The 22,136-nt window shown below is 49.9% G+C and overlaps 1 protein-coding gene across 4 annotated transcripts in view; it reads left to right on the forward strand.

Moving 5' to 3' along the window:
• Window positions 1-22,136, forward strand: part of PODXL (podocalyxin like) — a 47,742-nt gene that overhangs the window by 19,944 nt on the left and 5,662 nt on the right. For all 4 annotated transcript variants that reach the window (XM_058023601.1, XM_058023603.1, XM_058023604.1 and 1 more), the window contains exons 2-7: window positions 9,746-10,582; window positions 13,437-13,594; window positions 14,081-14,146; window positions 20,132-20,288; window positions 21,047-21,108; window positions 21,204-21,368. In XM_058023601.1, the coding sequence (XP_057879584.1) occupies window positions 9,746-10,582; window positions 13,437-13,594; window positions 14,081-14,146; window positions 20,132-20,288; window positions 21,047-21,108; window positions 21,204-21,368 (1,445 nt within the window). The remainder of the gene's footprint in view (window positions 1-9,745; window positions 10,583-13,436; window positions 13,595-14,080; window positions 14,147-20,131; window positions 20,289-21,046; window positions 21,109-21,203; window positions 21,369-22,136) is intronic.

A 22,136-nucleotide genomic window follows, 5' to 3' on the forward strand; every position in this document is an offset into this window, starting at 1 on the left:
TTAGATACAAGGCAGAGAGTTTTGATTATAAGGGTGCTGAGATGCTGTCACATTTTGTGAAGCCGTGGATGCCCCATCCCTGGAAGTGTTTAACACCAAGATGGACAGGACTCTGAGCAACCTGATCTAGTTGAAGATGTCCCTGCTCATTACAGGGGGGTTGGACAAGATTTTAAACATCTGTTCCAACCCAAACTAATCTATGATTCTATGATGTGACATCAAATCTGACATCAAACAAAGCTTTCCATGCCCTGGAATTCAGAAGGGCCAACCTCAGTTAGAGAGGAAGGTGTGCCCCATCCCTGATGTCTGGTCAGTGCAACATTTAGGAGCTTGTTTTCTGGGGAACATCACCAAATTTCTCCTGAATTAACCTTCCTAAAGTGCATCAGCTCCCCCTCATTACTTGGTTTAAGAGCTGAGGAGAGTTTGATTTAACTTACTTCATTTAATCCAAATTAAATACAGAGTGATTTAAAACTGAACAAGAGTGGCCACCTGGTGGGTTGTGTGCACTTTGACTAATCCACTCTGAAGTCATACCTCCTTTTAATTTTAGATTAATTTTTTCTGAGTACCCCTGTGTAGACAAGCCATCAGGCTGCATCAAGATCAGTTCCTGTCTCGTGGGCTCACGTCCTCACTCCTTCCCAAGCTGTCTGGAGTCCTCCAGGAAAATCCAGCAAGGGATGATTCATCTTTCTAGGGTGAAAAGCAGAGGGAGGAACTTTTCTCTGTCTGAATGAATAAATCCGTGTGCCTCGTTGGTGAGGGTGGAGAAAGGAGGTCAGCTGAGCTCTCGAGAGCAAAGCTGATGCTTTGGCCAAGCAGTTCATGGTGTTGGCTTCTCCAAAGGGCTCCTTCCCACCACCCTGACAGCTCCACAGCTCCTCAGTGTTGGAATCAACTCATGGTCCAGCCCTCAACCCTGGGGTGAGGTGGTGAAGTTCCTCCAACCCTTCTTCCACCCCGGAGAGAGGTGGTGAAGGTGGATGGGATCCTCATATGTTCAAGGTGGAATTCCCAATCTGGCAGGCCCAGTCTTTAGGTTCTTCTCATGGACCTGAAATCCCTGAATTTCTGAGATTCCAAATTCAGAAAAATCTAGACTTTTAACTTATTTGCCTTTTCTTTAAAAAAAAAGTACTTTTTTAGTGCTCATGCCATCAGACAAAATCCCGAAAAACCATTGTAAAGATTTACATCATTAAAGAAAAGCCCCAGCTATTCAATGTATAACAAAGTTCTGTATTCTTACAGTTATCCTGAGGTTTTCAGTGTAGTGTTGACTCACAACCACTGCTTTGGGACAGAAGAACCTGTGCTTTACCTTGATCTAGAGAGACTTTCTGGCTCATTCCTCGGTGCAAACCTTGAGTTTCTTCCAAAGTCCTCTGTGATTTTTGCAGAAATAGAGGGGTCTCAGGGCTAAATGTAGCAGACATCATGTCCTTCAGCGATGGGTGATTGATGCTATCTTGATACAGGCCACAAATCCTCCTCCAAAGCAGCAAGGTCATCATGGGGCAGCTCCACTCCAAGGGTACAAAGGATTCAGGTGAGGACAGGAGTGTGGCCAAGCTCTTTGTTTTGGAGGGCCTGGGATGGGAATGGAAATATCCTCTTTCCCCTGATGGAAAGAGGATTATTTCCAGGCTTAGTGGTGAAAAATGCCTGTGGGTTGCATGGATAGAGGTGGGCACTTGTGTTTGTGTTGGTTTGATTCCTTAACAACCTCCTGTGAAGGATTTTGGAGATTTCATTTTCCACAGTGGTCTTCCTGTCTCCTTCTGGTGTTTTTTCATCTTTCCCCTTCACTTTTTAGATAGCCACAGATTTTTCCATGAGAAGAGTGGTGGAGACACAATCCTAAATAGGATGTCCTATGTTTATCCCTAAGAGAGGCTGGACTTCCCACTGCTGGCATTCCTCACCTCTGGCTGGAGCTGGCCTTGGGGTGCAGAACAGCCTGGGATGGACCAGCTGGGTCCACTTGAGTGAAAAATGCCACTGATCACAAATTTCAGACAAACTCTGAGGAGAAATTCAGAAGAGTTCCAAGCATGGCATGAAGGAAATTCAACAACAATGTTTTTGAGAAGGTGGGAGTGAGGAACACTGAGATATTCCTGCTCCCTCAAGTCCACTGTCTGGTCATTAATTAGTGCAGCAAATTAGCCCATTTCTGCCTCCCCAAATGTGGTGTTTAGAGGGACCAAGGGAGTGTGAAGAGGGCTACAGGAAAAGAGGAGTATGGGGAGGTGTGCCTTGGGATGATTATTTTTAATATTTGTCACACTTCCAAATGAAACAGCAGATGAGCTGAGCTGGCTCAAACACTTGCAGAAAGAGCTGATGGGGAATTTGTTAATGAAGCAAGTTTGTCATCAGAAAACGCTGGTTCATCAAAACCTGGGTTCTGGGGACATGTGTTGCAGTCCTGGCAGGAAAAGTGAATCAGGCTGTGGGTAGGTTTCTTGAAATCAAGGAGGTTTAAAGGCTGTTGTGTGAATAAAATAAAGCCAGGCAGATCTAACAGAGAAGATGAAGCAGCCAAAGCTCACGTGAGGTTTGCTTCAAGTCCTACTCTTTGGGCTTCAGGCTTACTTGTACTTTGTAAAAATAGGGAAAACTTGAATTTTTTCCAGTTCTCAAAGCAGAGTGGCCTTTTGGCTACCATAGGGATGTGACTCACTGCAAAATGCTGCAGACTCAGAGTCCTCAAGATGACGCTAAATTGCTGTGAGGACATTCTCCAGATCTCCTGCCGAGGGTTATCTCCAGGCTGGCAGTGGAGTAGGAAGCCCTGGGTGCTCCTCTCCATCTGGAGATGAGGCAACACTGCTTGGGGCTTGAAACACATCCATTTCTTCCCCCTGCCCTGCTCCAAGTCCATACAGTAAAGGTTTATTGGGAAGGGTTTCAGGGCAGAGGCTGTGGCTGCAGATTCCTTCAATTTGGCAGTAGAGAGGAGGGCACTGTCAGCATTATTGCCTCCGTCTCACTGTCACTTCCACACACGATCTAAACAGCAGCAATTTGAAGAGTTTTTTTCAATAGAGTCTTTTCACAGGGGGGCAAAGGAGGTTCCCTGCTGACAATAAACCCAGTGGCTTTAAATCAGAGTCCAGGCACACTCATTTCATAGAACCATAGAATGGTTTGGTTTAAAAAGGACCTTAAAGATCATCTCATTCTAACCCCACTGTCATGGGCAGGGACACCTTCCCCAATATCAGGGTGCTCCAAGCCCCATCCAACCTGGCCTGGGACACTTCCAGGGATCCAGGGGCAGCCACAGCTTCTCTGGGCACCCTGCACCAGGATCTCACTCCCCTCACAGCCAAGAATCCCCTCTCCTGACCTGCTGCCCACACCTCTGATGCAGCCTCTCCCCTAATTAGAGCCAGCCATTAGGTCTCATCTTGAACATTTTGCAGAGCAATTCTATCAAAAGTGTTCTGCAGCAGTTTTTATTCTGGCAGGAGTTTGGAGAGGATATGTCTGCACTGGATGATTGGACGGATGGATTAGAGGCAAATGCTCTGGCAGCTGCTCTTGGACCTTTCCCCATTCTCTAACCCAGGAAGCCAAGCTGGTCGTTGGCCTGGGTGAAGCCATTTCATAAAGCTGATGGTGAGGCTGGCAGCAGAGGGGTTGGGTGATGCTCATTAGGAAAACATCTTAAGACATGGAGAGTGCCAGGGTGATGTGTAAACTGTCCTTGAACCACATCCCTCACTAAAATCTCTGCAGGCAGCTCAGGAAGACCCTGTTTGGATCCCATCTTACCCTAAGCCAATGGAAGGGAAAGAGCCTCTGCACAGGCAAAATTAAAAACCCTGTGAAGTAACCACTTGCTCTCGTAGCCCAGCTTAATTCCAGGATAAATAACACTGCTCTGTGATATTCTGCCAATCTGATCCCTCTCACAGTTTCAAAAGGAGGTGACAGATTTCCTGTCCTCTGCAGTGGCTGGGCTCTGCTGCACCTCAGATATGGCTGCATTGCAGAAGGGTGGATAAAACCCTCCTTTCTCCCAAGAGCTTCTTGCAGTGCAAAGAAAAGAGCTTCCTCACTCCCTTTGGCAGATGCTGTCCCCTAGGAGAAGCCACCCCTGGAGCCTGAGCCCCTGCTTTGCCTTTGATGAACTCAACCCGCTGCCCCTGTTCAATCAGGAAAGGCTGCACAAAAGGGGAGGAAAATAGGAACTTCCTCAGGGCCTGGCTTACATCCCTTCCCCTTCCCTGGGCTGCTCAGGCTCCTTGGCTTTCTCATCCCGCCTTGGGAGGAGCAGGAGCTGGCTGCCCTAAGGCTCCGGGCCCGCCGGCCTGGGGTGTGTCACCCACCATTTCCTAAGTTATTCTTTTGAGTTTCCTTTTCTCACTATTAATAGAATTTCAGCCAATATCTGAGCTGTTTGAACAAGGTGGATGGGGGGGAGACAGGGGGAGGCGTTACCAAAATAGGAAGGGGAAGCTGTTGGGGAGGGAATAATCAGAGGAGCTGCCTGGAGAGGGAATAATCGCTGGCTTTGGGTGGGCTCTGGGAGGATGGACGGGACGTGTCCTTTCACTTTGCATTTTAAGCCTCTTTGATTCTCTTTTTGCTCTCCAAGCCCTGACCTTTCCAAAAAAGCTTATTCTCTGAGTGCCTTCCCCAGCCTGCAAAATTTCACGTACTCACCGCGCTGAGATTACAACCAAAGCATCACTCCGTGGCATGGTTAAACTGGGAGAGAGACACTTTATACTAGATATTAGTTGGAAATTAGTAGGAAATTTCTTCCTGTGAGGATGATGATGCCTTCAGAGAATCTGCGTCTGCTCCATCCCTGAAAGTGTTCAAGTGTTCAAGGAGCATCCTGAGATAGTGGAAAGTGTCCCTGCCCATGGCAGAGGGTTGGACTAGAGGCCCTTTAAGGTCCCGTTCAACCCAAACCATTCTGTGATTCCATGAGTTAGAGATGGTGCAAGCAGCTCAAAGTTGTGTCTGTACCTGCTATTGTGAGGAGCTGTGCTGGCACAAAGGAGATCACCTTTCCTTTTACATTTTGGGTGACTGTGACCTGTGTTCACAGGGGTCTTAGGATGAGGGAAGAGACGAGGATCTGACTCCATGTTTCAGAAGGCTTGATTTATGATTTTATTATATATATTATATTAAAACTATAGTAAAAGAATAGAAGAAAGGATTTCATCAGAAGGCTAGCTAAGAATAGAAAAAGAAAGAATGATAACAAAGGCTTGTGTGTTGGACAGAGAGTCTGAGCCAGCTGAGTGTGATTGGCCATTAATTAGAAACAACTAACATGGGCCAATCACAGATCCACCTGTTGCATTCCACAGCAGCAGATAATCATTGTTTACACTTTGTTTTTGAAGCCTCTCAGCTTCTCAGGAGGAAAAATCCTAAGGAAAGGATTTTTTATAAAAGATGTCTGTGACAGGTAACTTTCCACATCCCACCAGCCCCTGACCAGAGAGCTCCCACCCCATCCCCATCCACAGAGTCTCTGTCAGCCTCCCAAATGGGCCGAACGAGCCTGTCTGGGTAATTAGCAATAAAGGAAAGTTGTGTCCCCTCCTGGCTGTCCCCAGCTGTCCCAGCCACACTGTGTCACAGGCCTGGCTGTGGGATACACGTATCCGGACATGAAATCATGTTTTTGCAGCGCTCCCATTTCCTCCCGTTTGGCCGCGGTGCCTGCAGGCCTCGCGGCCTCCTCCCACAGATCCACCCCACACCCAGCCCCAGAGCTTTGGCTTTTCTGAGGGACACAAAAAGAGAAGCACAGACCAACCTTTGGACTCACTGCAGCCAGGTCAAAATACCCCTAGTAGCTGCTAAATCACTCTCATCTTCTGTAAAGTGGGGAATTGGTGAAGGTCCAGAAAAGTGAAATCAGAAAAGCGGCCTTGGCGTGCCAAATGCAGCCAGGAAGGTCAAGGGCAGGTGATTTTTTTCTGCCTTCTGGAAAACAGGTTGAGGGACTCTGGCTGAAATTCAAGTGGACTTTCTTTTGGGAAGGGTCTCCTCTGGGTAAGGGGAGCGATAACTTGGAGGATCTCCATGCTCCATCCTCCTCCTCTCTCATAGATGTCTTAAATCCTTTTATCTCCGGGCTCACGGCATGAAGGGATCACTTGTCCCCTGCAAAAGGACTTACTGTATCTTTTGTGAGTGATTTTCATGCTGAAGGGGCCCCAGACATAATCCTGTCCTGTCTGGCTGTTCTTACCAGGGCTTTTCTCCTCCTTCAACCAGATCCTTTTCATTTCTTCTGCTGGGGACAGTTGTCAGGCAATACTGGCCACCAGCCCAGGCAAACAGGGGCTCGTTACCAGTTATTACCCTTGGGTCCACCACTGAAATTTGGCACAGGTGGCTAGTGAGGGGGGAAGACATTGAAAAAAATCCCATTTTCTGGCATTTGAAAGAGATACAGTATGTGTGGAAGGAAAATAGTGACTCCTGGGACTGTGGTGCTTGCTCTGTGGTTGTTTCTGCTTTGGAATTAAGTTTGCAATGGGTTTGGCCTAAGCCAGCTCTTCTGTGGGTGGTGATCCTGCAAGACATCAAAAAAAATAAAAAACCAATTTTTCTAAATGAAATGCATTTTTTCCTAAAGCTGCAGTGAGACAGAGTCCCTGGACAAACAACAACATTAAGCTCAGAGCAATAAAGCTGCAGGAAGGTATTGAGCCCCATGACTGCAGCAGCACCTGGTGCAGCAGCAGAGAGAACACAGTTTAATTTAATGCAGCAGGATAGAAAAGGAAAATTATGCTGACAGAAAGGTGCCCCAAAACCTGCAGGAGGGGTGTGGAGATGGATGTTGCTGCTCCTCTGTAGCTCTGTAGCCACAGCCCCTCTCCACTGGTATGCTTTAGGTCCAGTCCATGATGCTTGATTCCACTTAAATCACTGGTCCTGGCTTAATGAGGAAGAATAAATGGATTTTTAATGTCTTTTGACCTTAGTGAAGAGGAACACTAGGAGTGGATGCAGAGATACAGAAAGATAGAATACTAATGAGATTTTTGGGCAGCAACTTGAGTCTTGGTTCTTCCCCCAGTCCTTTTTTGGGGGAGGGGGGGACTGTGTCACTCTGTGCCCCAAAAAAGACCCTGCTACCACCCCAGCCAGGACTAGCCTGGAGGATCTCACCAGATCTCTCCATTAACAGAATAACCCCTTGCTTTGGGTTTTTGCTCTCAGTTTTTTGCTAAAAGTGGTAAAATCCTATCTGTATCTCCTCAGGGTGGGACAGGAAAGTGCTGGGGCAGGGATCCTGGTTCCTTGGATCACAGGGTGGTCCCAGCTGGCCACCAGGACTGGCCCGGAGCCAAAGCAGGGTCCTGTCCCCTTCTCTTGGACTGAGTTGAATTGAATTGTCTTTTTGACCTCTGTTGGGAGCCTTTAGTTTCTGCCCCTCTGGGATGAGCCTGGGGCATGAAGAGGAAATGAGAGCAGTGGGGGATTTCCTCCTTCCTTCCTTCCAACCCTTTCTTTCTTTACATCTCTTTTGTATTGTTCCTACCTTTAGGGGATTTTTTTGGTACCTCTCTTTTGTTGTCAGACCCCCTGCCAAACTTTTACACCCTATTTATGGGACAGACCCATTTTGTGGCTCACTGGATGCCTTGTCTCTCCCCAGCTTGGTGCAACCATCACTGATAATTCGAGCCACACAATTTGATAACACAACTAAGGAGGTGGTAGATCAAAACTCCCTTCTATCTTCAGCACCTGGGTGGGGTTTATCTGTCAGGACCCTGTGATGGTGTTTTACTTCTTTACCTCTTCTTCTCCTGCAGACAGTGGTCAGCCTATAGGAAACATGACTTATCTCCACAAAAAAGCCCTTTTCCTGCAGATGTAATGGAAATGTTTTCTCACCAGCCAAGTGTTTCCTAAAATAATTCATGCTGCTGCTTTCAGTTACACTCAGATCTTGATTGTGTTTCCAGGAGTGGCTGCTCTTGGTGGCTGGTGAGGAAACCATGTTTTGGGAGGAGATCTGAATTTTTACAAAGGCACAGAGTGACACGACAAGGGGTGATGGCTTTAAAGAGACAGAGAGCAGGGTTAGATGGGATATTGAGAAGAAATTCTTGTCTGGGAGTGTGGTGAGGCCCTGGCACAGGGTGCCCAGAGAAACTGTGGTTGCCCCATCCCTGGAAGTGTCCAAGGCCAGGCTGGACAGGGCTTGGAGCACCCTGGGATGGTGGAAGGTGTCCCTGCCATGGCAGGAGGGCTTGGAATGAGATGATCTTTGAGGTCCCTTCCAACCCAAATCACTCTGTGGTACTGTGATCCCCCTGAAATGGTCAGGCAGTTGTATGAGCTGATCAGTGCAGGTCCATTCCAACTGAAATATTCTATATCCCATTCCATTCCTTTCCATTCCTTGTTTGGATGACTATGAAAGGCCCAGCTGCAGCTCCTGTCCCACCCTGTCCCCAGGCAGTTCCCACAGGAGCCCAAACTTGTTGCAGCCTCCCCATCCCAAATGCCATTCCCCAGCTCCTTCTCAAGCCAGATCCTGACATGGTGGAGTTAAATTTTCCCACCAGAAACTTGAGCTTCATCATGCACAATCAGTGTCAATAGACAGGCTCTAAAAGAGAAGATACTTTGCCTGCATGCCAGCATGGAGGAACAAAGAATATTTCTGGAGAGCAGCATTAGGCTAAAAATCAATCCTTGGAAGTGTGACTCCTGTTTTGGAGGGTTGGAAATAATATACGAATTCTTCATTGGAAAAAAAAATAATTAAATATAGCAGTTCTTGTGCACAGTCCCCAAGTGGAAGAACCTTCTCTCCAAATCAGGTCGTTGCTTTGACTCCAGAGGGATCCATGGATAAAGTGGCTCAGCCCATGTTTCCTGAAAGGTGAAAAATTGATCAAACTTTTCCAGGGGTGAATTTGAGCAAGAGCCCAGAACTGGTGATTGCCACACAGGGAAATTCTCTGTGGCCAATGATGGAGCTCCTGCAGTGATTACAAACAGAAGAATAGACCTAGGTTTTTATACTGGTTTAGCAGTGAAAATATCCCATTTTGGCATTGCTGCACATTGCAGAGCTCTCTGCAGTGGGAGAGTTCTCTCTTGTCAGGTGAGCTGTCCTTCAGCTGTATCCCCCACTGAGGAACAGCTTCATCATTTGAAAGTTTAAAGTATTCTTCAGAAACAAACACAGATCTCTTTGCATGTGATAATGTGAGGTAATTTGGCTTCATGATCTTGGAGGTGTTTTCCAACCTTAATGACTCTGTGATTCTGTGTCACCTTATCCCTTCAGGGATGGGGGAGACCCTCCTGGCAGGGATGGGCACTTGCAGTCAGTGCATCCCTTGGCTGTCCCCTTACAAGGGCTGGACCTGCTTTATTTTGGGAACCACTTGCAGGGCTTTTCATGGAAGCTGCTGGACTTCCCATCTGAGGGAAACCTGTCCTGAGACCCAGCAGGCCTTGTCCTTCTGCTCTTGCTCTAAAGTCCTGCTAGTTTGACTGTGTTTGGAGGTTCCTCTTGTCCTTCTCTGCTGTATTTCCTGCAGGACACAGTGACACCAGAACATGGAATTTGATATGACTTTGGAGAGCACAAGGCAAGCCCTGAGGGAACGACTCGTGGTTTATACCAGTGTTTACTTCTACAGATACACGTTCTGAGGGGAAACCAAGGGCAGTTTCCTTAGTTCAGCATTGACTTTGGTGTTTTCTCTTTTCCCAGGTGTCAGCTCTCAGGATTCTGCAGACCTAGGACAAGCCACGACCCCCAGAACTGCAGAAGCCACCACGACGACCCCGCCTGCAGGCCCTAAAGGGACCACACCAGCCAGCACTACACCAACAACTACCACACTCAAACCCACCACCACTGTCACAACTCAGACCACTGTGTCAACAGCCACCCCTCATCAAAGCATCGCCACCACCACCATAACCAACCCGCGAGTGGCTCCGTCCCCCACTACTGCATCTCCTGCCCCGGTGGCAGGGGCCGCCCTCACGGCACCAGGGAGCACAGTGCCTGCTGCCCCCCCTTCAGCCAGCACGTCTGGGCAGGACAGCCCCGCACAGAGCACCCCTAACCCCAAAACCAGCCCTGCTACAAGCCCCACTGGTCAACAGCAGCCCGGCACTACAGCCAGTTTGGGAAGCTCAGGCACCATCACTGCTCCACAATCTGCCGTCATCACTCTTGAAACCAATTCTCCAGGAGTTACAGGGGCTGTTGTCACATCCACTGCCACCACAGAGTCTCAGGGAAAGCAGCCTATGGATCAGGATCCTAAGCCTAATATCACTACGAGCACCCCAGTGCCGAGGACTGACTCTTCCCAAAGCTCCAAGGAGTGTCCTATCACTCCTCCGCCATGTGCCACCAAGCGGCCTACTCCTTCTTCCAGTTTTCCAGCCCAGGGACCAATCCCTTCCACCAGTCCTGGAAGCACCAAAATTGTTACCCCTCCAACTGGATCCCTGTCCCCAGCCACCACTCCGATGTCACAACATGGCAGCAAAGACACGGTCCCAGATGCAACCACCATGACAGCTCCTGGGGCAGGTAACAGGGGATAGGAACCTTGGTTTCTTGTGCTGGGGAGGCCTTTTTTTGTTTTCTCTCCCTCTGGATACCTAAGCACCTCCTGCCATTGTGGGCTGTCACCACCTTGTCCCATTTTAGGCCTTTCCAGTGTGGTTGTCTGTGTGACAAGCACTGTTGTCTGTGACGGTGTTCACAGGGGTTCTTGGATGAGGGAAGAGACAAGGATTCTGAAACATGACAAGGCTTGATTTATTATTTTATGATTATATTACATTAAAACTATACTAAAAGAATAGAAGAAAAGGTTTAATCAGGAGGCTAGCTAAGAATAGAATAAGAAGGAATGATAACAAAGGCTTGTGGCTTGGGCTCTCTGTCTGAGCAAGCTGACTGTGATTGGCCATTAATTAGAAACAACCAACATGGACCATCACAGATGCACCTGTCACATTCCACAGCAGCAGATAATCATTGTACATTTTGTTCCTAAGGCCTCTCAGCTTGTCAGGAGTAAAAATCCTAAAGAAAGGATTTTCCATAAAAGATGTCTGGGACAATTGTCCTTGGTGGAGGTTGAGTCAATGCAGGCAGTGAAATCCAAGGAATGAATCAAGTGGCAAAGTGCAGGCACTGGCTTTTGGATGGACCAAATGGTGCCTGAAGCACCATCAGCTGCAGTGGCTCGATCTCCAGTGACGGGGAACAGGAGCAGCAGCAATGGGCTGGCGACTGAAATGGGAGAATTGGGGAACCAATGTGACAGCCCCCAAAATGCTGCCCCTGGGAGATCCCTGGTGCAGCTGACAGCTTAGGCAAGGCTGTCTGGGCATGCACGGAAAATGAGCTTTAGATGACTAAGGGGATTTTGTGGCTGAACTCTGAGTTTACAAGCCCTGAGGAGTCTGACTTTGGTAGGACGTCCGTCAGTGCTGCGGGAGGGCGTTGGCTGCTGTCTAGGCAGCAGTAGGAGTGTCCACGTGATGTTTAGGACCTTGCTGAACACCAGTAAGGTGTTTTCTCTGACCTCTGGAGTTTTACAGTTGTGTTAGCTCCTGGGTGTCCTGGTGAGGCACAGTTCAGCCTCCCAAACTGCCATTTTGTCTGGTTCAGCCTCCCAAACTGGCATGTTGTCTGCTAGCATCCACAGGGAATCCACAGACCCTGTGAGGGCTCCATGGGGCCTTCCAGACTTGGCTGGGATTGTGGGCTCAGCTCACATCTGGCTCTGAATAAAAGCTGTGATCACACTGGAGCCCTTCATTATCTTCCCCTGGAAAATGCTCTTCTTGACCCAATTTCCAGTTACCTGGAATACAGAAGCCACTCAAAAACCATCTCCATCCCCCTCAGCCTCTCAGCTGTTGGCACCCCTGAATGGGCCAAGGTTTTATTGCAAGGCCATCTTCACTGGCTTCCCCCAAGTCATGTTTTCATGTGTGGGCAGGAATGAGGTGAAAATATCCATGAAGGATGTTTATTTTTCCTTTCTTTCCCCTCCTGCTCCACAGGACTGTTCTCCACTGAAGGATCATATATAAAATTATGTTAATTCAAATTGGGCCTCAAGCATTTAAGCCTGAAGAGGTCTAAAAACCCCTTTATATTTAATAAATAGCTGGCAGAATTCATGAGAAACAGATGGCTTTGGAATTAATTCTCTCCTGGAGCCATCACAATGTGTCTGGGAGAGAAATATCCCTCATTTTTACTGTAGAAGAGGTAGGAGTCCAGAGAGCAGACAGGCTGTGAACATCCTGTGGCATTTTAATTCTCTTTGTCACCACTTAAGGATCAATTAGTAAGCCAAGGATGAAGATCCATGTCTTCAAAGGGATCTGGGGAGGCAGGAGGCTGCTGTGCTCCTCGCCCTGCTCCCACTGCACAAATAATTCTAAGATGATTCAGAGCTTAACCAAGTCCTCAGAGGTGAGCTCAGGTATCGGAGACACCTGAATGGGGCCGGCAGATCTGGGACTTGGAATACCAGGCAGGACACACCAGGCTGTCTCCTGTAGAACCAGGCACTACTCCTAAGCTTGTCCCCCTGGAAGTTTTCCAGGGAGGTGCAGTCAGCAGAGGTTATGGCATCCCAACCGTGGCAAATCCAGGTCTGCGCCTGTTGAGGAAATCTCCATGGAAGACACCCCAGATAAAGTGAAAGGAGGGTCACCCCACACTTCTCAGTGATTACCCAGCTACCCACACACAGCCATCTGTGTCAGTGCTCACAGGGGTCTTAGGATGAGGGAAGAGATGTAGATTTGACTCCATGTTTCAGAAGGCTGATTTATTATTTTATTATATATATATTACATTAAAACTACACTAAAAGAATAGAAGGAAAGGTTTCATCTCGGAAGGCTAGCTAAGCTAACAATAGAAAAGAATGAATAACAAAGGTTTGTGGCTCGGACAGAGAGAGAGCCAGCTCTGCTGTGATTGGCCATTAATTCCAAACATCCACACGAGACCAATCCCAGATGCACCTGTTGCATTCCACGGCAGCAGATAACCATTGTTTACACTTTGTTTCTGAGGCCTCTCTGCTTCTCAGAAGGAAAAAATCTTAAGAAAAGGATTTTCATCAAAAGATGTCTGCGACAGCCATCCAATGGCCTTTGGTTCCTCTCTGACAAGTTTCAGCAGCAGAAAATAAAATCAGTATCCAGATTCTTTCCATATCAAAGTTAAATAAAAAAATAAATAAAATTAAAGAAGGAATCTAAAGCCTTTCCAGCAGAATGAGTTTCATGGTAGAACTAGAGATGAAAAGTGATTTTGAGGCGATCCCTAACAGGGCTGTGCCAGCTGTATCCTCTATCCTGTGTCAGTGTCTGTCTGCTTGTGTTTTTGGTGCATGCTGGGGAGCCAGACCAGAGCACGCAGGGCGCTGGACCTGCGTCAGCCGAACCCAGCGGTGCCTCCCAGAGCCCTGCCAGTGCCCAGCCCGCAGCCCCGGGGGACCACACAGAGCGGGCAGAGAGCTGCACCTCTGGCCACCCACAGCCCAACGTCTCCTCCTCAAACCAGGTAACAGCACCACCTGGGGAGGTGGGCACCTCTCAGCGGCGTCAATTCAGCTCCATCCCACGTGCACGTGGAGCCTGCGGCTCTTCCCGCTGTTCCTGTACCAGAGAGAGTGAAAATCTGCCAGCAAAGCAATTCCAGGTTGCAGAATCCCAGAGCTGTTTGGGGTGGAAAGGACCTTTAGAGGTCATTTACTCCCATCCCTTCCTCCTGGAGCTTTCCAGAGAAGAGAAAATGAGGATGGAGGTGAAGGGGAGAAGGGAAGGGGTCTGGGGCGCCAGGAGCAGCTGAGGGAGCTGGGAGGGCTCAGCCTGGGGACAAGGAGACTCAAGAGGGACCTTCTGGATCTCTACAACTCCCCGGAGAGTGCAGCCAGGAGGGGGTCAGGCTCTTTTCCCAGGAAACAAATGATGGGCTGTTGGATTGGTAACCAACTCTCCTTCCAGCCTTTGTCCACCACTTAGTGATGTTTTTCTTCTGCCTTTCCAGCTCATCTGTAGAGAAAAGGTGCAACATACTAGGACCTCCATCCACCTGAAAGAACCCAGAACCTGTGTAAGTATCACCTTTTTGGCTTCCATGGAGAATTAGCAGCTGTTGGAGGTTCAGATTTTAACCTGTGGCGCTCTGAGGATGTGAGAAAATGCTCAGAAATGATGGAATTTCATCAAAGGTGCCACCAATGTAAAAAATGGTGAATGCAAACCCATGTTCAGCAGTGTCACCAGTGGGGGATGTGGCAGGAGGACAAGAGGCCAGCATTGCCTTCTCCAAGTAGAAGCACCAGCTGAAACCACCCAGGTCCTTCAGAAAGACAAATGGAAAATTTTAAAGGATAAATCTTTCCCTATGCTAGCAGGAAAGCTTTTTTCCTAAATTGAAGGGCTGAAAATTTGTCCCAAAACTCAAGAAAAAAATTGAGGTGTTCCTCTACAGTTATTGTGCACTTGTGAGATCTTGTACCTCACACTGGGCTAGGGTGGCATCCAACTGCAGAGCAGCTGGGAATCAGAGGAGCCTGGAGTTTGGGACTCACTGTGCTCTTCAGTGCCCTCATAGAACCCTTAAATGAGAGGGAAAAATTCCATTTCACTGGTTTCTGACCCTTTGCAAGACCAGGGAGCAGCAAAATGTGGTGGGAAGGCTGGGAGCAGGGAAACCCAGTTTAGAACCACACACCAGGACCCTTTTTGGTGGGTGGGCACTGTCTGCTGGTGTTCCCTGAGGGATAATCAGAATGGTTCTGGTGGAAACTGTGAGCTCCCTGCAATAAGGAAGATGCACTGTGCTGACAAGTTCCAAATAGGAAGAAGTTTATAGTTGGTGATAAAGAGGAAGAGACACCAGAAAATGACTGGGGAGGTCCTGACAGAGTGACCTGACACTGGTGAGGTTCTGACAGTGGGGTAGGGCTCAGGGATGGAGTTTGGCATGATAATGCTCTGGTTTCTGGCAGTCTAAGCAGTGGAAAATTGGCACTTCAGGGACCTTCTCACAGCCTGTGCTATGGGCAGGGACACCTTCCACCAGACCAGGTTGCTCCAAGCTCTGTCCAGGCTGGCCTTGGACACTTCCAGGGATGGGGCAGCCATAGCTGCTCTGGACAACCTGCTCCAGTGTCTCACCATCCTCACAGTAAAGAATTTCTTCCTAATATCTAATCTAAATCTCTCCTCTTTTAATTTAAAACTAATTAAAACTAGTTAAAACTAGTTAAACTTATTAAAACTAACTAATTGTCCTGTCACTCACTGTCCTAAGCGAATCACAGAATCAGCCAAGTTGGAAGGGGCTCTCCAAGTGAAGTGTTCACAAAACCCCTCCAGACACATTGTGAATGCAATTCCTGAGCACAGCAGCTCTTGAAACTCCCTGTGCCTGGGTGAAGGCCTTGCCTGGCAGCCCTGGACAGGGCTTGGGCCTCCCAGCATCACCCACAGTGCTCCTGGAGGAGGGCAAGCACCTGCCTGCTGTCTGTTGTCACCTTTCTTCTCTGGGTGTAAATGCTCCTTGCCCACACACCTGCAGTAGTGCTGATGTCCTTAGTGATGCTCTGAATGCTGAGGATGATTCCAAGGAGGGCCCTTATTTCCATGGAGCTCCAGCAGGATGGTCTCTCCTCAGACCATCCTTTTCCCCATGCAATGTCTGGACACGGCTGCAGGTTCATGCTGGAAAACCTTCTCATCAAATTTTGTACTGAATATATAAAAATATTCAATCAGATTGACAAAATCCAATTTTGGAGCCTAAAGGGATTTAGGACTGGGCTGGTGTTTAAAGCTTCCCCCCCTCCTTGTGGGCACAGTGATGTCCCAGAGCTGCTGTCCTTCCCATGGAGTTGTCCTGGAAGAATTTTGGAAGCAGGGATGGTGAGGCTGGGAAGCACCAGCGAGCTGAGGGATGGGCAGAAACCACATCTTGGCATCACAGCCTGCTCCAGGGCCATGGAGCATTGGAGCTGGAGAGCCAGGGAGTCTCCCACCCTGCTTCCCTTTGATTCTTCTGGGTGCAATAACGAGCCAGAGCATTGTTAGCACAAAATGCCAATAACACCCCAAAACAGCCACAGAAAGGCTGCAGGGCTGCATCCTCCCATCCCATCACCCTCCTTGGCTGACCAAGCACCAAGCACCTCCCTCTCAGCTTGCCCTTAACTTTCCACTCGTTGTATTCCTGAAAATCACAGCCCATTTGGTGCCTCCCAAGCTGAGCAGATAACAGAGAAAAGGCACTATCTGGTTTCCCTGCTTTGTAGGCCTGGTAAACACGTCTGTAGCCAAATCCTGACAGCAAAGTGAAAAAATCCTCTGTGTTTCACAGCCCGTGGGAAAACAGGAAAGTGTGTGCTGTAAGAAGTGTTCCAGAAACTGCTCCAACCCTGCTCGAGGAACAAGCCAGAGTCGGGGTGGCATTGTACTAAAAATTCAGATCCAGCAAGAAGCCAGGGCTGTGTGGGGGGACCAGTGGTGGGGGACACGTCTGGGTCACACAGGGAAAGGGAGAGGACAGTGCAGAGCCACCCACCCCATTCACAGCTGGGCTGGTGGGGCAGCACCAGTGAGGGGGGTACCCAGCAAACAGCTGGGACTGAACCCAGGAACTGCAGACCTTTCACCCCACCACACATCACTTTCTCCAGAAAACAAGGAATTCAAACTAGAAATTCTTTTTAAAAGTGCCAAATATACAGCTGGTACCACTTTGTGGACTGTAGGTGTTTCACAGGCTGGTTGGTTCCCTGCATCCTTCCCCTTCAGGTGATGCTTTGAACCAATGCTGAGCAGGTTGGTCCATGTTCCCCACCTTCTCCTTCTTCTTCCTTTGATTACAGCAGGATCTTAATGAGTTTTTTAGTAAGGCTTATTAGCTCAATACTTTACGTTCTGGAGGATGATTTCTCCTGAGGTCTAGCTCACAAATGCATTTTCAGTTGGGTTTCTCCTGCCTTGGAAGGAAGGGATGGGTGGAAGATGGATGGATGGATGGATGGATGGATGGATGGATGGATGGATGGATGGATGGATGGATGGATGGATGATGGATGGATGGATGGATGATGGATGGATGCTCTGCTCCTCATCCCAACCCCAAAAGGAGTTAGGTGAAGCAAGAAGTGACGATGACAGAGGTGGTTGGTGTAGCCTGGAGAAAGAAATAACCAGAATTATCCAAGGAATGAAACAAAATGCAGATCATCGCTTTAGGTCATCACCAACTGCAAATAGAATCTTCAATAAGTTGTGTCATCCCGTTGTAGTTTTGTTAATATTATTTAGAGTAAGTTTGTGGTGTGTGGTTCAGTCCATCTCCCAGGTGTTCCTCCTCCATCGCTTCCCTCACCTGGGCAAGGAGCTGAGTCAGTGATGAGCTGGGGAGCACCAGAACCTGCAAAAACCACAGCAGGACCACTGGAGCCCACTGGAATTGCTGTGTGACACCCACTGGAATGGCTGTGTGACACCCACTGCTCCGGGGATGACACAGGCCAGTCCCTGGAGCAGGCAGAGGGACTCCCTGGCCGAGCAGGGCCGCGTTCCCCCCTCAGCCCCTGCAGCTGGCGGGCTGGTTTGTTGACTCAAGTGCTGTTACCTCATTCGGGGATGTTGGTTTTAGGTCCCCGCCAGTGTGGGAACCGGATCCGAGCTGCTCGGCAGCTCCTGTCAACTCCGGCCAAGGAATGCAGGCGGCGCAGGGGGAGCTGCCAGGGCATCCCTGCCGGCCCAGCGCCTCACCCTGCCCCTGCCAAGGGCAAATCCCTCCAGTTCACCCTCCAAAGGGCTTCAGGCGCTGCCCACCAGCTGCCCCTTTGTAGTGGCAAAAACCTCAGCGAGGTTTTAGCCTCGCATGCCATTTCCCTTCACACCCACAAAATTATCTTCTTTTATCCCCCATGGGGTGGTAGGGGAATTAACAGGTTATTGAGGGCTGGGGGAAAGCAGAGCTGCGGCAAAACCGGGGCAAGGAGGATGCAGGGAGGCAGCAGAGGCTTTTCCTTCCTTTGCCGAGCAAAAGCGCTGCACAGACAGGGACTGGGAAATCTCAGGGACATTCCAAGCGTAGGAGCACAACCCAGCGTCCAGACGCGATAAAAGCACCGAGCTGCAGCCCCCTCCTCCCCGTCCTGCTGGGAACCGGCTCCGCAGGGAATGCTGCCCTGGGGCTGGGGCACATTTCCCACCCAGCTCTTTTCCCAGGGATGGAAAAGGGACCCCACAGAGGGGCCCCGGGGAGCTTGTGCCGGTGCAAAGCGAAAGGACAGGCGAGGGACAGTGGCAAGGGACAGTGGCTGTTCCAGGGACAGGCAAGGGACAGTGGCAGCTCCCAGGGACAGGCAGGGCCTCCCGTTGCTGAGCTCTGTACCCCGGGCCAGCCTTCCGCCCCGGCAAGTGCATCCTGTCTCCACTGCTGCTTCCCAAATATTTAGATAAGATGGGGTGAGATTAGATGCGTCCCTGGGTCGGCAGCTCCCATCCCTGCAGTGTTCCATCCCACCAGGGCTGTTGGGATGGGAGGGGAAGGGTTGGGATGATGGAGCAGGCAGGAGCAGAGCCTTTCCCACCTCATTTCAGCAGGAATCAAGGACTTTTACACACAGGATTACCTGTGTCATAAAAGACTTGTGCACGCAGGAGCTGTAAATATAGCACCTCTCACATAGGACCTCTCTGCACAGAATTATGGAAGGATTTATGTTGGAAAAGCTTGCTAAGATCATCAAGTTCAACCATTAACCCAGTTCTGCCAAATCCAGCCCTAACCCGTGTCCCTAAGTGCCACACCCACACCTCAGGATCTGTGGAGGCAGGAGGGAGCACTTTACTGAGCTCCCAGATGCTACAAAAAACAGGAAGACCCCAGAGGGAACGTGGGCTCCATCTACCTCTCTCTCACCTCTCCAGGGATGCTTTGGGTTGCCCAGAGAAGCTGTGGTTTCCCATCCCTGGACATGTTGAAGGCCGAGTTGGAAGGGCATAGAGCAATCTGGTCTGTGGGAGGTGTCCCTGCCCATGGCAGGGAGTGGGACCGGATGATGTTTTGGGTCTCTTCTAACCCAAACCACTCCGTGATTCATTCTGTGATTCCATCCAAAAGCAAGACACGCTCTCTTGCTCTTCCTTGCGGAGCTGTGGGGAAGTTTTGGGCAGGACAGGGAGCTGTGTTGGTGGGGACAGAGGCCAGAAAGGCTGGAGATGGGGAACTGTGGGTCTGCAGGGCCCTGCCCTGCTCCCGCTGCGGCCCCCTGGCCTCCCCAGCCCCCCTGCCCCGCTTCCCTCGGGACCTGCTATTCCTGGAACACCGAAAGCTGCGGCTCACAGATAAGGCTGGTGCAGGGCCCCGCTGAGGAACGGCAGCCAAGAGCTCGGCTCCTTGTAAAGAAACTCCTCTTAAACCTTTCCTGTTGCCCCGAGGGCCGGCGGCAGCCGGGCAGTGCACAGGGAGGAGGGGAGATCACAGAATCCATTTGGTTGGAAAAGACCTCTGAGATCACCTATGGATGTCCAACCTGTGACCCTTGTCCACCAAACTGTGACCGTGTTCACAGGGGTTCTTGGATGAGGGAAGAGAGGAGGATCTGACTCCATGTTTCAGAAGGCTGATTTATTATTTTATGATATATATTACATTAAAACTATACTAAAAGAATAGAAGAAAGGATTTATTCAGAAGGCTGGCTAAGAATAGAATAGGAAAGAATGATAACAAAGGCTCTGTCTCAGCTCTCTGTCCGAGCCAGCTGGGCCATTAATTAGAAACATCCAACACAGGCCAATCACAGATGCACCTGTTGCATTCCACAGCAGCAGATAATCATTGTTTACATTTTGTTCCTGAGGCCTCTCAGCTTCTCAGAAGGAAAAATCCTAAGGAAAGGATTTTCCATAGAAGATGTCTGCGACAACCAAACCACGGCACAGAGGGGCGCATCCAGTGTTAAAGGGGTCATTCTATAAGGATGGGACATCCTGCACCCCTGGCAATGGGGCAGGGTGCAGTTCCTGGGTGGGGGAGCAGTGCTGACCCTTGTTGTCACTGCAGGATGAGTGGGAGGCTGCCAGCAAGAACAACTCCTTCTTTGAGAGCTTCTGCTCCACGGCCCAGCAGGGATTTGATGCCAGCAGGGACTGGTGCACGGTGGTGCTGACGGCCTGCGAGAGCCCCTCCCGCCACTGGGCCGTGAGGGTGGTCCTGCACTGTGAGTATGACCCCATCTCTGGCACTGGGGACCCCATGCTGGAGGCGTGGCAGAGCCCTCACATCTACTAGAGCTTGGTCCAAGGCTTTGTTCTGCCCCATCCCAGTGGTCTGGGAGAGGAACAATCCCAGAAATGAGCTTTGCGCCCCAAGGAATGCACCAGATTTCCATCTGCCGTGTGGAGTCATGTCCATCCATGTTCCTCAGTCTCCAGAATTCTTCCCTGGTGGTTAAAACTGGGTGCCCAGTTTAAATCCTTCTCCAAAGACCACAGAAAGGATGTTCTCGCTCATGTCAGCTCAGCCTGGGTGTGCTCAAACATTGCTTTAGGATCAGGGTGCCTGGGAGATGCAGACATCCTGCTGCCCTAGCATGAGGGGGAGGAAGGCCTGGGCTCCATCTGCTCTTACTCATCATCAGAACAGGAGCTGGGTGGGTGATCCAAACTCCACATTCAACCTCAGGGAAGGCAGTGGAGACTAATCCTTGAGGAGACAGGTACAGCCCCTCACTGGGCTCACTTGTAAATCATCCACTGGAGATGGATGGTGGGGCCTGGAGGCTCTGGGGCTGTCCCCCTTCCAAAAGAGACCCTGGCTCCTGGTCTGGCTGTGAAGCACCTACAAGGGTTGGCTTCATCTCCACACATCTTCATCCCCCTCCTCCAGAAAGTGGGTCACCCCTCTGACAAGGGGATGGTGGCAAAACCTGTCCCCTGTCCACACCTTGTGCTCACTGAAGCCTTTTTCTTCCCCCAGCTCCCCTGGACTCTGGAGAAGTCCTCATGGGGCTGATGGAGAAGAAGGACAGGTTAGAGGAGGTAAGTGGGTCCCTGGTCACGGCACAGCTGCCCCAGGGGTGTTCCCCAGTGGTGGGTGGGTGGCACAGGAGCCTGACCTGTCCCTTCCATGGCAGCTTGGCATCATCAACGTCACCTCTGACAAGATGGTGGAGGACATGACCATCAAGGACGAGTTCAGCACGCCCCTGATCATCACCATCATCACCCTGGCCGGCTCCCTGCTGCTCGTCGCGGCCATCTACGGCTGCCACCAGCGCCTCTCCCAAAAGAAGGACCAGGTAAGGAGGCAGGAGGGTGGGACAGGTATGCCAACACCTTTTCCATCCCAGAGGCATCTTCAGGAGATGAGGATCATCAGTGTTGCTGTCTCTGCTGGTGGACACCTGGTTTGCCCAGTGAGCATCAGCCTGGGTTATAATTTTGACAAGAAAGGCTTTCTCAATCCAAAACCCCATTCCAAAAACAAGCTGGGGAAAAACCAAGGGAGCTGGGGTTGTTCAGCCTGGAGAAAAGGAGACTCAGGGGTGACCTTATCACTCTCTTCAGCTTCCTGAAGGGTGGCTGGGGTGAGCTGGGGGTCGGTCTCTTTCTTCGGGCAACAACAGACAGAACAAGAGGACACAGTCCCAAGCTGCACCAAGGGAGATACAGGCTAGAATTAAGGAGGAAGTTTTTCACAGAAAGAGTGGTCAAATACTGGAATCATCTACCCAGGGAGGTGGTGGAGTCATCATCCCTCGATGTGTTTAAAAAATGACTGGATGTGGCACTTGGTGCCATGATCTAGTTGAGGTGTTAGAACATGGGTTGGACTCAATGATCTTAAAGTCGCTTCCAACCTAGAAATTCTGTGATTCTGTGATTCTGTGTAGACCTCAAAAAATTTTCTTGAAATACTTTTACAAGTAGTGGAGCTGGGGTGGGTGCCAGGGAGCCCCAGGCTGTGTGCAGAGAAGAAGGAGGGTGTCAGCAGGAGGGACATCAACACTGCAGGGCTCAGCCTTTGCAAGAGCTGGGCCAGGGCCAAATTTCAGAGCAGCAGCAGC

The sequence above is a fragment of the Melospiza georgiana genome, chromosome 4 (assembly GCF_028018845.1).
Source record: "Melospiza georgiana isolate bMelGeo1 chromosome 4, bMelGeo1.pri, whole genome shotgun sequence".
Lineage (NCBI taxonomy): Eukaryota > Metazoa > Chordata > Aves > Passeriformes > Passerellidae > Melospiza > Melospiza georgiana.